The sequence below is a fragment of the Ictalurus punctatus genome, unplaced genomic scaffold (assembly GCF_001660625.3).
Source record: "Ictalurus punctatus breed USDA103 unplaced genomic scaffold, Coco_2.0 tig00005161, whole genome shotgun sequence".
Classification (NCBI taxonomy): domain Eukaryota; kingdom Metazoa; phylum Chordata; class Actinopteri; order Siluriformes; family Ictaluridae; genus Ictalurus; species Ictalurus punctatus.
Window position 1 is genome coordinate 5,577 of NW_026521106.1, and position 14,869 is coordinate 20,445.

Sequence of the window (14,869 nt, forward strand, 5' to 3'; positions counted from 1 at the left end):
TCTTCTATAGAAAGTAGCTAAGGTTTGTCTAAAAAGTTGCTAGATATGACACTAGGAGCTTTTTTGAAAACGTTGGAAGAGGGTCTGCAGCGGGGAGTCCTATTTTGAGTGAAAGGATTCATGTTCTATAGAAAATAAACCCTTTAAAGTTATTTAGTGATTTCGTATTTATTGACTTTTTATCATTCAAGCAATTTTAAGCCTTTATCTCTGTAATGTTCTTCCCTATTTGTGGATATTCTCGAGTGAAATAGACAAGGCCACCTAGGGAACACATGAAGTTATGTAGGAGCAGTGATGAGAATGAAATGACTAATAAGATTAGAAAGACATTAATAATGTTACCATTAGCAGTAAATTTGTGTACTTTATTATGATAACTATACTGCTATGTACATGATATAATGTTAATGTGTTAATATGTTTTAAATGTGTTTGTGTGCTGTCCTTGTACCGTGTCTAGGTCAGTCTCCCCGGCGCGCGCGCACAGACATATATAGTCAAATCAGAGCAGCGAGCCATAAGATCCGTTATGACGTCACATTCAGAGTTCTATAAGTTCCCTGATGGTATGCTTGACGGTTGTTCCCTTTATGACGCCGCGAATGTCGAGGTTTTTAAACGTTGTGGTATCTGAGCAGGCGTCTGTATTCATTTGAACGGAGTAGTATTTAATCATTGGTCTATCTAACCTTTTCATGTGGTTAGTTTCTTTGTTTGTTCATCTGTGTTTAAGAATGGACATTGAAATAATATATCCAGATATGTGTACAGCTGCTGTGTGACAATGTAAACTTAAAAAACCCCAACATTTCCATGTCTAGAGAAGAGGGTGCGTTCTTTAAAAATTAAATCATAATGATGATGCTGTTAAACAGTTCAGAAGCTCCGTGTATTGAACTCGATACGTGAAAACTAGACAATGCACAGTAATAACTCTGATGAGCTGCGTCAGTGTAAAATAGCCCAAACCTACCTTCTGTTTCAGGCGGCGTTGTGCTGGATGGAGCTTGACTGCCCTCGTGTGTCCAAACTCAGGAACGGCAGTTTCCTTGAAGGGGTATTCGGTTCCAAGTTTGTGGTAGTTAGCCAAGAAATATTACATGATTACTATTACTCTCTCTCCCCTTTTACTATTACTCTCTCTCCCCTTTTTTAAACCCGTTCACGACAATTATTGTATACATTACCTTTATTTTTGTAATCTTCTTCCCTATTTGTGGATATTCTCGAGTGAAATAGATGAGGCCACGTAGGGAAACACATGAAGTTACCTAGGAGCAGAGTCTAAAATATCTTTTTGAGGGACCTCAAACTATTATCATTTGCTATACTATTAATCATTACGTTAAGTACATCTTATTCGTATATGGAAAGTACTTAATGAAGATAATATACTTTATTTTTTTATGTAACCATTCAAGTATTTGTTGAAATGCTTTTGTTACCAGATCTCTTTTACCAGACTTTTAATTCTGTTCTCCGTATTTGCAGTGTTTTCAGGCTTTTACTTTCAGTATTTGCAGGCCTCAGCTCCATGGATCAGAAAGCTGTCTGATCCATGTCTATTACCCTACCTCAGTACCCCTCCCCCTCTGCAGAATAAACAGGTAGACAGTGAACGTGAAAGTCAGAATCTTCATTTAATACACCATTTCAGGAGTAAAAACACAGTGAGTATCTACATCTAAAGCTATAATATATAAACACTATATGTACACTAGATGCAGAAGAGTTTTGTGGGTTTGTACTGAAGTTTGAATGTACACAGGTTGTTTTATGACTTGATACAGAGACTATTTCCTGTAAGTGAACTCTGTGCTGATACAGGGTTTGATTTAACACACCGATGTTGGAGTGAAGTAAACGTGTGTCCTGCTGTAATCTGGAGAAGGAGACATGACCTCCAACATGAGTGTGTCTGGAGAACAGGACTTAAAGAGAGACGAGAGGTGAGTTACTTTTCCATTCACCAGCAATAAACACACACCGTCTCATGGAACAGATCTGTATCTCTAAACACTCACTAGTTAACAGAGGAACTAGACTTTGGTTTAAGGTGTTTAATAGCAGTGAATATATCACTGATCTGATCTAAGAACAGTTTAGAGAAATCATTCACTGAGAGAAGAGTAAAAAGGACTGTGTAATGTGGAGGAGAAGAGCAGTGTAACTTTGAGTCAGTGAACTCTACAGGCTTTAAGACTAAGCTGAGTCAGTTATCTGTGATTGGGACTCCTGACATCAGTGTAATTCCTGAGGTATGAGACGTGTCTCCTGTTTGAATAAGTGTGCAGACTGGAGCTGAATTAAAAATATGGAATTATTGGTGTTTAATGATGAACACATTGTGTAACAGTGCTGAGACAGCAGAGTATTAATTATTGCTGATATTTCTGTTTAATTCTAGAATGATGGAGGGAAAGAGATCAGACTCACCAGAACCCAGCTGTGTGTCCATGAAGAGTGACTGGTCAATGGATCATCCAATCACAGTGATTTGTTTTACAGCAGTGTTCCACCTGATCAAACTCACTGGTCTCATTCTGAAGCCCTTCATGATCTTTATCAGGTGTTGAAGCAGTAAAACACTAAACTGTGCAGTGCTGCAGCTCTCGGACTGGCAGTGAGGAAAACTGCTTTAAGAGTTCAGTTCAGCCTGCAGTCCCTGAGCTGGAGGGTCTGTGGTGCTACACAACAACATTTACACCTGGACATTAATGACTAGATCACTATTTTATTCATAAACATGTTAGTGTCAGTGAGAAATCCTGAAATCAGTGTATTGTGTTAAAAGGATAGTGTTAAATATCTGTCTCTGTATGTATTAGTGTGTGTTGTGCAGCTATGAATACATATAGTCTATATTACATCATGTTTTATTTCTTCACAGACCACAACAGAAGAAATCAAACCTCAGCAGAAATCAGCTGGACTCCATATTCAAGGTGCGTGTCTTTTTAATGTGTGTAACTTGTGTGTGAGCAGGTTGCAGGTTTTTTTTATTTAAGATCATGACAATTTACTGATTTATTGATGTGCGGCAGCATTATGGGTAATCAGACAGAATTTCAGCTGTAACTGTGGTAATAGAAAAAGACTTTTATTCTTTTCATAAAATAAAAGCATCTCTCAGTGTGTAACATTATAATATTTAGATGTGTTCCTGTGTGTTTCTAAGCAGGAGCTGGAACACAAAGTCATCACTCTGATAAAGAATGAGCTGAAGAGGTTCAGGAAGCTCCTGAGTCCAGATTACCCAGCATGCACTGAGAGGGAGGTGGAGGATGAGGAGGATCTGCACAGTGTCAGAGAGGGAGCGCTGAAGATCACACTGCACGTCCTGAAGAACATGAACCACACAGATCTCGCTAACACACTGCACAACAGTAAGAGCTCTGAGTCATGGCTTTATTCCGTCAGGTTCACTTCAGAGAGAGGAAATAGTTTTAGATAGGAACACTTTTAGTTTGAAGTTTGAGTTTAGTATCATGTACATCTGCTGCTGTTCTGTTCTGTTCGTGGTCCAGCTTGTGGTGACTCTGTACAATGGTCCTGTTCCTTCAGGAATATTTACTACATGAATCAGGAATGAACAGCAGCATTAGAATTTTACATTTAATCCTGTGTTCAGTGATTTTACATTTAAACATGTTATTACTTTGTTTATTAGAGTCTGTGGCCTCTGTGTATAAGACGAGTGGGAGGAAAGATTCTTCCTGTGCAAGGTGCTGCTCTCACTTCTTTCAGCATAGCTCCTGGTCTCAGAACAGGTTTAGTTCATCGTTGCTGGTGTTGTGTAGAGGATGTTATATTGTGAAAGTCACAACTTTCCCCGCTCAAGGTCTTGTGAAATATTTGACCTTGTTTGTGACTATATTCACCGTGATGCTTTCAGCAGTTACTACATTAGTGTCCTTAATTTTTTACTATTTAAACATTGTTTTAAAGTTTATTACAGGCTCAATGAATGTTCTTCTCCTTCACTAGAAGATAAAGGCCCGGTTTCACAGACAGGGTATACATTAAGCCAGGATTAGGCCTTCGATCAATTAGGACATTTCAGTAGCTTTTATAAACGTGTCTTAGAAAAATATATTTCTGGTGCACATCCTGAGATAAAACAATGGCACTGACGTGTTTTAAGATCCGTCCGTGCAAGTAGCTTTCAGTTAAAACAGCTCAGACATACATTTTAGTCTGGGACTAGGCTTAAGCCTTGTTTGTGAAACCAGGGGAAAAAAGAAGAAGGGTGTGCTTTATTATGCTCTCTGCAGAATATGACAGAAGAAATGTTACCCACACCTATAATTATAAAAAGCAGGTAGAATTGCAGTTAGCATGAAACCTCAAATGTGTAGCTGGGCTGGAAATTTATTTTTGTATGCATGTATAATTTTTTTTCTCTTACAGATGGACCAGCAAACAGATTTAAAGGCTGTTGTGAATGATGGGTTACAGAAATGTCTTCCTGTGTTTATTATTATTTGAAGTTATATATTCTGATTTGTAAGCAAGATTATGAAGTCTCCTTTTGCTAATCATTTTACAGCATTATTAAAAAGTCCATGTACACAATGTTTATCCCGAGTGCCTTTTTGATGTATTTTATTATCCTGCACAAAGCAAAAACACAATCTGAGTGTAGATGCCCCTCGTAAATATTAATATAGTAATAGCAAATGGACAAGTGAAGGGGCAGCAATTGCTTTAGGCCCCGAGCTAGCAAGGGCCCCCAAAATGCTGCATAAACTTATAGTTAAGAAAGTTTTATTTTTACTTTTTGCTAATTAATTATGTTTTTTCTAAAAATGCCATCAGAATGCTTACTTCATGAGTGGCGTATTGGACTGGGTGTGGTGGTCCGCTCTGGGCCAGAAAGTCCAGGGCCACTTTTTGGCCCTGTACACGTCTGATTATTGCTGTTAATGCTAAATAACATAAGCTGAAATTTTAAATATTGATGTTAAAACACTGAAATGTGGTCCCCATGCCTATATTTTGTCTAGGATTCGACAAATCACTAAATCTGTCCTTGTGCTAGCCACTACACCACCACATAGGACACAAGTTTTATTTTATACATTTAAAAAATATATATTTTATTTAAAAAAAATTGTATGAGTTGCATTTTAAGCTATAATATTTGTGATTTTATGTGAAACTATTATAAACAGGTGTCACTCAAGTGAATTAAATGATGTAGATAATGACTGAATCCTACTCTATGGACCCTTAGTCTCTGTATAAGAGGATTTCACTGGGGATGAATTAATAGATTTAAACTCTATGTAGAGCGCTCTCTCGTGGCTCCACCCACCACGCACGTTCGAACCAATCATATTATCCTCTCTGGCGTCCAAGGGGCGTGACTAACCGCGTCTGTCTGTTAAAGGTAGCAGGTTGTACATGGCGAGCGGGTTACTCACTTGGGGCTGGTGATTGGTGTAATGGAAGCCGTCTCTGAACCGCATTTAATGACGGAGAACTACAGAAGTGGAGAGAAAATGCAGCACTGAGCAACTTGTAGACTTCACACCAAACTGTAGGTGGCTAGGTGAACGCGTTTGGCCTTATTTATTCGCTTAGCTGTTAGCTCTGCGGCTGTTTTAGTATAAAGTACTAACCTGAGTTACTAACAGTGTGTCATGGAACGACTGAAAGACAATATGCATACCTCTAAATTTTAAACGTTTTAAACAAGAACAACCCAGCCCCACCTGCCCCCATCATCCTGTGTGACTCCCCAGTCGATACTGTGCACTCCTTCCGCCTCCTGGGAACTATCATCGCCCAGGACCTCAAGTGGGAGCTGAACATCAGGTCTCTCATTAAAAAAATCAGAGTGTACTTCTTGTGGCAACTGAAGTTCAACCTACCAAAGACAATTATGGTGCACTTCTACACCTCCATCATCAGTATGGTGAGTCCATACTCACCTCCTCAATCACCATCTAGTACACTGCTGCCACTGAAAAAGGACAAGGACAGACTGCAGCATGTCATTCGCTCTGTTGAGAAGGTCATTGGCTGCAATCTGCCACCCCTTCATTATCTGTGCACTTCCAGGACCCTGAAGCGGGCAGTTACGATTATGGCTGACTCCTCTCACGCTGGACACAAACTTTTCCAGGCACTCCCCTCTGGCAATAGGCTGCAGTCCATCAAGTCCAAAAACCCACGCCACAAAAACAGTTTCTTCCCATCGACAACTGGCTTCATTAACAACACTGAAGACCCACCATGGTCTCTTATCCACCTCCATGAACATTTACACATCACATTAACGAACAACCCCACATTGTTGTTTCATATGCGTTACATGAACACACAACTCAGACTGCTGTGTTCAACACATACTGTACTAATGTACAGTTAATGTCTTTATTTTTATTTTCCTAAAACTTCCAAAACATAACTTCCTAACTCTCTCTTATTAATATTATATTACTTCTTGTATGTACTGTTATTGTTAAGCACCAGTACACCAAGACCAAGTCCTTGTACATGTAAACCCACCGTACTTGACAATAAATCTGATTCTGATTCCCAACAAACATCACTGCGAAAGACTGTGCAAAACTATGTCATGCACTTACAAATTTCACCAATTCAAGTAGGTTTCCACAAAAAAAGTATAATAAACTCCACAAGTTGCATCACACATTATGAGATCATGCATTTATGGCTGCAAAAATCAGAAAAAAACTGGAAATCCTGTAAGGACTGATATTGAATCTTGCTACTTTGCATTTCGTGGAATTTCAGAGTAATGAGGTCTAAAGCTGACATCCAAAATGTGTTTTAAAACATGTTCTGTAATGTGTTCTCCACAGTAAACACCTTACTCAACATTCTTTCCCACGAGTACATGCAGGCACGTATCCATCATGGAGCTTCCGGGAAGTGTGATCATCATTCCCCAGGATACCATGACTGGTGTAGTTAAAGGCAGCAGAGTGCAGCAGCACCATGTCATTGAAAGCTGGAAAGGCCTTTACCTCTACGAACAGGTCGTCACTCAGTGTGAGAGAGAGGTGGCTGCATCGACAAAGTGCACCGAGGCTGGGGTGCTAGTCAGGCATGGAGTTATGGAAACATGCTAACTTTATACCTTAACAGCAGCGCACCCCTCACTCACGTACTCCAGTTTTAATCGAAGGTTCACATTTCAAATTCCTGTTGGAATCTTTCTGACCATGTTCATGTACAGTTTGTACAAGATTTAGTTCCACTTATTCCTACTGATTATTGTGAAATGTTTAACAGAGGTACAGTATATTTTGAGATGTTTACATAACCTTTGAAAAGAAATTGTTGGTTTTAACTTTGCTTTCTGTTTCTGTTGTAGATTTTTAGCTTATTTATTAAATGATATGGCAGACAGAAAATGGGAGTGAGAAACTTTTGGTAGGTTTAGTATTAAGTCATAAGTTAAAAAAAAAAATGTTTCAGTGGCACGAAGCTCAGTAGAATTTTCTGCCATAAGTTTAATTTCCCCAAAGTTCTATGATTTTGCTGTAGCAGTGACATTGATTTGGGACATCCATCCATCCAGCCATCCATTTTCTGTACCGCGTATCCTACACAGGGTCGTGGGGGAGCGTGGAGCCTATCCCAGGGGACTTGGGGCATAAGACAGGGGACAGCCCTGGATAGGGTGCCAACCTGTTGCAGGGCACAATTGCACACACACTCACACACATTCACACACTACGGATCATTTGGAAATGCCAATCATCCTACAACACGTCTTTGAATTGGGGAGGAAACCAGATCACCTGAAGGAAACCCCCGAAGCACGGGGAGAGCATGCAAACTCCATGCACACTTTGCTATGATTGTTGTTGTTGTTGTTGTTGTTGTTGTTATTATTATTATTATTATTATTATTATGAGGATCCCGTTGTGTGCTGGAGAGGCTTTTCCAGCCTGTCTCTCTACCACACCTTAAAGCATCTTAACATCACAGGACAACAAATGAAAAGAACTATCAGGAACACCACAGAGGCTGCTGAGAGAGCTTCAAGAAGGCTCTGGAGGGTGATCAGCAATTTGCACACAGTCCAGGTCCAGGGAGTCTTAGGATTAAAGACTCGAAACACCCAGTGGCTCCAGGTCCCATCACTAATGTGTCCAATAGCACATTACAAGATGTATGAAAAAAAAAACATGAAAATATTAATAATAAAAATTTATTCATTCCATAAAAATCAGAAAAGTTGGCTGGACTAGAAAAAACATGCACAATGACCATCCAAGCTGTTTTTTATTTTATTTTTATTTTATTAATTACATTATTTTTGCAGACCCAGCAGATACAGTCAGGTTCATAAATATTTGGACATTGGAAAAGTTATTGTTTTTAAAAATATATATTTTTACCACAGTATATTGGAGTGGAAATAAAATAATATCAATATTCATTCTTTCATTTCAACTCCAAAATACTGGGTTCGACAGCTAAAATAATAACTTTGTCAAGTAACGAAGAGGAAACATTACCATTGTCTGTACACCAAAAAATAAAAGAGAACCTCTATGTTATGTTAGTATCAGGGTACTGGTATTGCACCTCCCCATAGTCCACCTCCTCTGTATTAAAGGTCATTTTAGATAGCAACTATAGAAAATATACTAGTTTAAAAAACAACACCCTACTACACACTCGTCTCCTCATGCTGCAAGTGCACACTGGTTTTGGTCTAGTAGGGCGAGTAAGGGGAATTGAACACAGGTTATTGGGGAAAAATAATATGTAAAGCAAGGCAATGAGGAATGAGCACAAATTACAGCAAATCATGAGAAGCTTGTGGAAGGCTACTCCAAGTTCAATCAATGAACAGGCAATACCACTAAATACTAACAAAGTGTATGTAATTACTGTAAACAGTAAGCATAATGGTTAATAATCTGTCATGTACATATGTTTATAGTTGAATCATTTTCAGACATGGGTTGGTAATTCTAGACAACATGGTCCAGGTTAATTGGGAAAGACTGGAAATACAGTAAGTGAAGAAAGGAAAAGTGAAGGGATTTACAGGAAGAGATGCATGAAACACCTCACACCTATGGTTAAATGATGGGTTGGTGGTTAAATGATGGACTGATGGATTTTATCTGTATTAAACGGTGTTTTTATGAAACATCATAATAAGCAGGGAAATGAGGTAGACTGGGAAATATAGAAGTAGCCTACTACTTATTTGTGGAGGCGGGGTTTGGTTGAACACCAGTTTGTGAATGGAGGGCGGAGCCAGGGAAAAGTGAGTGGTAAGGATCTACACCTGTGCAGGATTTTGTAACAGATGTTCTATGTTTCAATGAGCAGGATAAAAGGGGGAGAGAGAACAGACACAGGAGACCCATGTGTCTAGATATGTGCATAGTGAAATAAAATTCCTGAAAAGGGACAGAAATAGTGAAGGAAAATAAAGAAGTGATTTTGAGCCTGCTTCCCATCTCCTAATTTTCAGTCCACCCGTATGCAGAGATTTTTACTTAGTGTACTGTGTTCATGTAATCATAGAGATTAAAGCTGTTTATTTTTAAATCCACATTCGTACCCAATCTTTTATAGAATTCACTGTAAAAAGATTATGTTAAAACACACACACACACACACACACACACACACACACACACACACACAGAGAGAGAGAGAGAGTTAGAAAACATCATTAAAAGGTAAGTGGCATTTATAATTTATTTCTTGCCATACCAGCATACCATAGAATAAAAAAAGTAAAAAATGAGAAAACAAAACCAGCATGAAATCTTAAAATGTATGTACACTAAATACAACTCTCTGCATATTCAGTATTAGACCTATTAAGTAATGTTCTATATTTCTCAGTCCACCTTATTCCACTGCTTCTTACGATGTTTCATAAAAACACACACTGTAATGCACAGAAAATCCATCAATGCATCATTTAACCATGCATCCATTATATCCTTTTACTTTTCCTCTCTCCACTTACTGTATTTTATGACTGACAATTAACCTGAGCCATGCTGTCTAGAATGATCAAACCCTCTGGTAATTTCCAAACCAAACTAATGTTCTGCCTCTTTTGTTACAGTAGCACACCTTATACAGTGGCTTGTACTGATATTATAACTAGAACACCACCATGAGAGAATTACTATTAACTTTATGACTTTAGCAACACTACAGTTCAAAAGTTTGGAGTCACTCAGAAATTGAATGAATTTTGAATGAAAATCACAATTTTTAAAATAGCATTGATCAGAAATACAGTCATTATTATAGCTGGATTTTAAAGGGAATATCTACGTAGGCATTTTCACCAACCAGCAACTCCTGTGTTCCTGTGGCACATTGTGTTGCTAATCTGACATTATCATGGTAAAAAGTTCATTCATCATTAGAAAACCCTTGTGCAAAGATGTTAGCACGGCTGAAAACCGTTGTGCTGTTTAAGAAAGCCTTACAACTGGCCTTCTTTGGGCTACTTGAGAACCTGGAGCATCAGCATTTGGGGTTTTGATTACAGTCACAAAATGGCCAGAAAGAAAGAGCTTTCTTCAGAAACTAATCAGTCTATTGTTGTTTTGAAAAATGAAGGCTGTTCCGTGTCAGAAATAGACAAGAAACTGAATATATCTTACAAAGGTGTGTAGTAATCCCTTCACAGAACATGACATGAATGAAGTTGTTACTTCTATCATGCAGTTCCACTGCAGTGGCTTAGTAGGTGGCTTTGTACTCAACCTATTTGCATTAAAGGAATTAAATATCATTTTATATTAACAATATTTTCCCCTTCACATATTGAAGCCATGGATTTCTAATAATCTGACAATTATATGAGTGTACGATATTGACCCATAGAGTAGATACAAGTAAAAAGCAGATGCGATTTTCAAGTTTGCTCATTTATTTATCATCAGTAACCACTTCATCCTGCTCAGGGTCGAGGAGGATCCAGAGTTTATCCAGGATTAATGGGCAAGAGGCAAGAATATATCTTACATCAGTCCATCACAGGAGACCACGGACACACACAGACACAGAATCACAGACTCATTCACACCCTGGGGCAAGATAGCATAGGAGATTCACCAACCAGTAGGTCTGTGTGGTGGGAGAAAACCTGGAGGAATCCTGCACAGACGCAGGGAGAAACTGCAGTTCCACATAAACAGTATCCTGAGCTCAGGATCGAATCAGGGAACATGGAGCTGTGAGGTAAACTGGTCTACATGAACCATACTCATACACAATATATGGTAAATCCACTTGGAGGAAGGAGTGGGGATGATTCATTCATTAATATTTATTAGGGCTGCAACTAACCATTATTTTCATAATCGATTAGTTGGCCGATTATTTTTTCGATTAATAGGATGGGGCGGGGCAGATGTTCAGTACCATTTCTTCTTATTTGAAATAAAATCCACAAACTGAGTGTTACTTCAGACTAAAAGTTTACACAAGTGTTTGCCCAAAACAGAAAAGAACCCAATTCAAACACACACACACACACACACACACACACACACAGACACACACACACACACACACACACGCACACGCACCAGAATATATATTATTAATTAGGACTGTAGTTTAATTCAGTGCTTTTTGTGCAGCCATGAAAATAATGCATAAATACTATAAAAATAAATTATATAAAATTTTGTGTTTGAATTAGACATTACAGATCTTACTCACGCTACACTCTGTATCAGCGCGTCTACACCGCGCATGACCGCAACACTGCCTCGTTACTAACACATCACTTCCATTATAATAAACAACAGAATTTACACTGCAAGTGCGCAGATACAGCATATAATGACAATAAACTTAAATTAAACTAAACCTTTTAAGCAGTGTGCACCAGTTTCCCCTGCCCCTTACACACAGTGGATATAAACATAACTTTGTGCTTCGCGGTGTTTAATATAAAATGCTCCCTGCATTTCTCATTTTCTTACTCAGTTACGTGATGATTTCTCCTCCATCTGATGGAGACTGATGTCATGTTGGGAATAATAGGTAACGCTGACAGAGAGTAAACTGGAGAAAGTCAGTGTTGGTGACTCTGAGTGTCTGCTAATGCTAGCGTGCGTATGACGTCATGCGTCATCATGACTTATACTACCGGTTAGTAAAAAAATCGCTAGTGATACATTTCAGATGATATTACCTTTCTAAAATCCACACAGTAGAGTATACAGACAGTAGAGTATATAGTGCATAGTGTAAGTGTACAGTACTTCATTTGGGACAGAACTTTAGTATTTACTCTCCGAAGCGTGTTTTCTGAACAGAAGTAACGTAATGCAGACCATCTAATCCATAATGAGATTCATTACAACAATTTTCATCATCGATTGTTATCCATTTTATTGATTAGTTGTTGCAGCTCTAGTGCAAATATATAAATATAAATGATTTGACTTTTTTTTGACCCAGTGTAAAATGTTAAAGTGCTATCTCTATATCTCTAGATATAACCATGCGTTATGTTAGATGGTGGTATGCTGTCTTCAATAGGACTATGTGAGCACAAACAAACACTGAAATCTAAGAATGTTTTTTTTAACAGATAATTAGTAAAAATGTGTCCGCACAGGTCTGTTAGATCTTTAACATAAAACAGGTAGTGCAATAATGGAAAAATGGTATAAATGTAAACATAACATGCTATGACTGAGTATTCAGCAAATTAGCTTATACCAAATATGATCATAGCAGTTATAGTGATAGCAGCCAGGTAAAGTGTATTTAAAGTGTATATAGTGACAGTAAATTAGATCCTATGTTTTTTAATAATACAGTACAGTATAATTCAGTTGTTCTATTAGTGCAATTTCAACCAAAATACAGTTGAGTGTAAAAGTTTGTACCCCCTTTTGGTTTCTTTTGGACAGAAGGGTGTTAAATGTCCTAAACACTACAAAATTTGACTGTAAGTAGAAGTTAATTTTATTATCAGACTCAGATATCCATGTTAATATTTTTAATACTGCTCATTACTGTTAAATGACTTGAAAGAATCAACACATCGGATGGTCATGGCAGGACCTTGATTTTGTGGTCAGTAAACCAATTGTGTGTTGATTTTGATGTATGTTTTGGATCACTGTCCTGCTGGAAGATCCAACCACGGCACATTTTAATCTTTCTGGCAGAGGCAGTCAGGTTTTCATTTAATATCTGTTGATATTTGATAGTCCATGATGCCATGTATCCTAACAATATGTCCAGGTCCTCTGGCAGAAAAACAGCCCCAAAACATTAAAGATCCACCACCATAGTTAACTGTGTACATGAGGTACTTTTCCATATGGTTAATCCATATGGATTTATAATGCCATCAAATAAGCTATCGTGTCTCATCATCTCATCAAATCATGATCTCTAATGATATTTTTATAAATTAGCATGGGCCTCTTCAATATAAATTTCTTTTAAAAATATGAAAAAGTATAATTGTTTTAAAATGATGAGGGTTAGAGTATCGGCAGGAACACTCTTGAGCCACAACACAATGTTCAGGCAAATTGGGCCGGCTGTTCAGTTAACATGGACCAATATAAAAAGATAACAGGTAATTTCGACTGAAAGGATTTTAATTTTAACAGTAAATTGATAATATTGTGTTCAGTGTGCCATAGCAGCAACACCGTAAATATATTTAATTTAATAGAAAGCACATCTTCTCCACAGCTCTCGTGGTACAATGAGTTGCACTGACAGCAGCACACCCTAAATGTTCCCGCTGCATTGAATGCTGAAGGACTGTCATGGTCTCTCCTTTCTCCCCAGCAGTAACCTCTACACAGGGTTTACCCACCTCCCCAACCACACGAGTAGAGTAAAACTGATCTTGTAGGCCAAATACATCACAATTCCACAGATGTGATGGAACATCTCTGATTGCAAGTTCCTCCAGCAGGTCTTCATACTGTGGAAACCACTTTCCTAACACACTACATTGCTGTATGGTTCAAGCTGCTTGGTTTGTTTCCTGCTCTCCAGGTCCTCCCTCAGTAGAGTAGAGGTTGATGGTAAACTAACTGGTTTCTCTTCCATTATTATTTGTAGTTCCTTAGTTAAATCTGTGACCATAGGCACTTCTACTGTTTGTTCTGCATGTTGTTTTACGTTCCTTTCTCCCCTTTTTCCTTTAGGGCCAGCCTGTGTTGGGGTTAATGAAAGTCTGGCTTTCCCCTCTCTACCGAACCCCCTATTTTCCCTTACGGTCCCCGCATAGGAACCCATAACAGGTTGCGTACTCGGTTTAAGAGGTGGAAACGATTCAGGGTCATTGAAGGATTCAGCCAATGGGGTGAGTGACTTTTTTGGCATTTCTGTTAACATTGATTTCAGGGTCTGTGCTGAACTCGCTGTGAATTTCTTTCTATATCTTGTTTTGCTCCAGGTTACTGCGCTGTTGAAAACCTGAATGTCCAATTCCCTTATTTCAGACAAAATGGTTGCTATTACTTCATCGTAGTGTTCTTTTAAGATCTCTATATTATTGTCCATCCACTGTGCTGTGTTTTGTTTGACCTTTTCCAGTGTTGACTGGTTTGGAGAAGGTTTAATGAAAGATGTGAATTTTGTGACCTGTCTGAACACACTTGGTGGATAAGGATTAGCCGGTGTTGTGGCCGCCAGAATTTCTGAATGATGTAGAGCCTGCAAAAATTTGAAATATTTTGTCAGTGTTAAATCTACAGCAGTTTTTGATTTGAGACACCTTGAATTTGGTTTTCACTTACATTTGCAGGTTCCCTTATTGGTCCAGAGTCAGCGAAGACTTCAAATCTGTTGTGCAATACTACAGACATATTGTAAAAGTAAGTTCACTTTAAAAAGGAAGAA

At 38.3% G+C, this 14,869-nt stretch overlaps 1 protein-coding gene across 2 annotated transcripts; it reads left to right on the plus strand.

Annotated features, from left to right (window-relative positions):
• The first annotated feature begins 1,343 nt into the window (after window positions 1-1,343).
• Window positions 1,344-4,578, plus strand: LOC128631143 (uncharacterized). 2 transcript variants are annotated; one of them, XM_053679257.1, is made up of 6 exons: window positions 1,344-1,673; window positions 1,794-1,952; window positions 2,411-2,572; window positions 2,894-2,948; window positions 3,185-3,389; window positions 3,674-4,578. In XM_053679257.1, the coding sequence occupies exons 2-6, from the start codon at window positions 1,900-1,902 to the stop codon at window positions 3,988-3,990; spliced, it is 792 nt and encodes a 263-aa protein (XP_053535232.1). In that variant the 5' UTR covers window positions 1,344-1,673; window positions 1,794-1,899; the 3' UTR covers window positions 3,991-4,578. The 2 variants fall into 2 exon arrangements, with proteins under 2 accessions (XP_053535232.1, XP_053535231.1); XM_053679256.1 differs by having other exon boundaries at window positions 1,345-1,673; window positions 1,831-1,952.
• The last annotated feature ends 10,291 nt before the right edge of the window (window positions 4,579-14,869 follow it).

Excerpts from the sequence above, each read along its gene's own strand:
- LOC128631143 (XM_053679257.1), top strand. The coding sequence starts at position 1,900 with ATGACCTCCAACATGAGTGTGTCTGGAGAACAGGACTTAAAGAGAGAC. Across the intron at positions 2,573-2,893 it reads CCCTTCATGATCTTTATCAG|ACCACAACAGAAGAAATCAA; the intron begins GTGTTGAAGCAG and ends ATTTCTTCACAG. Across the intron at positions 3,390-3,673 it reads CGCTAACACACTGCACAACA|AGTCTGTGGCCTCTGTGTAT; the intron begins GTAAGAGCTCTG and ends TTTGTTTATTAG.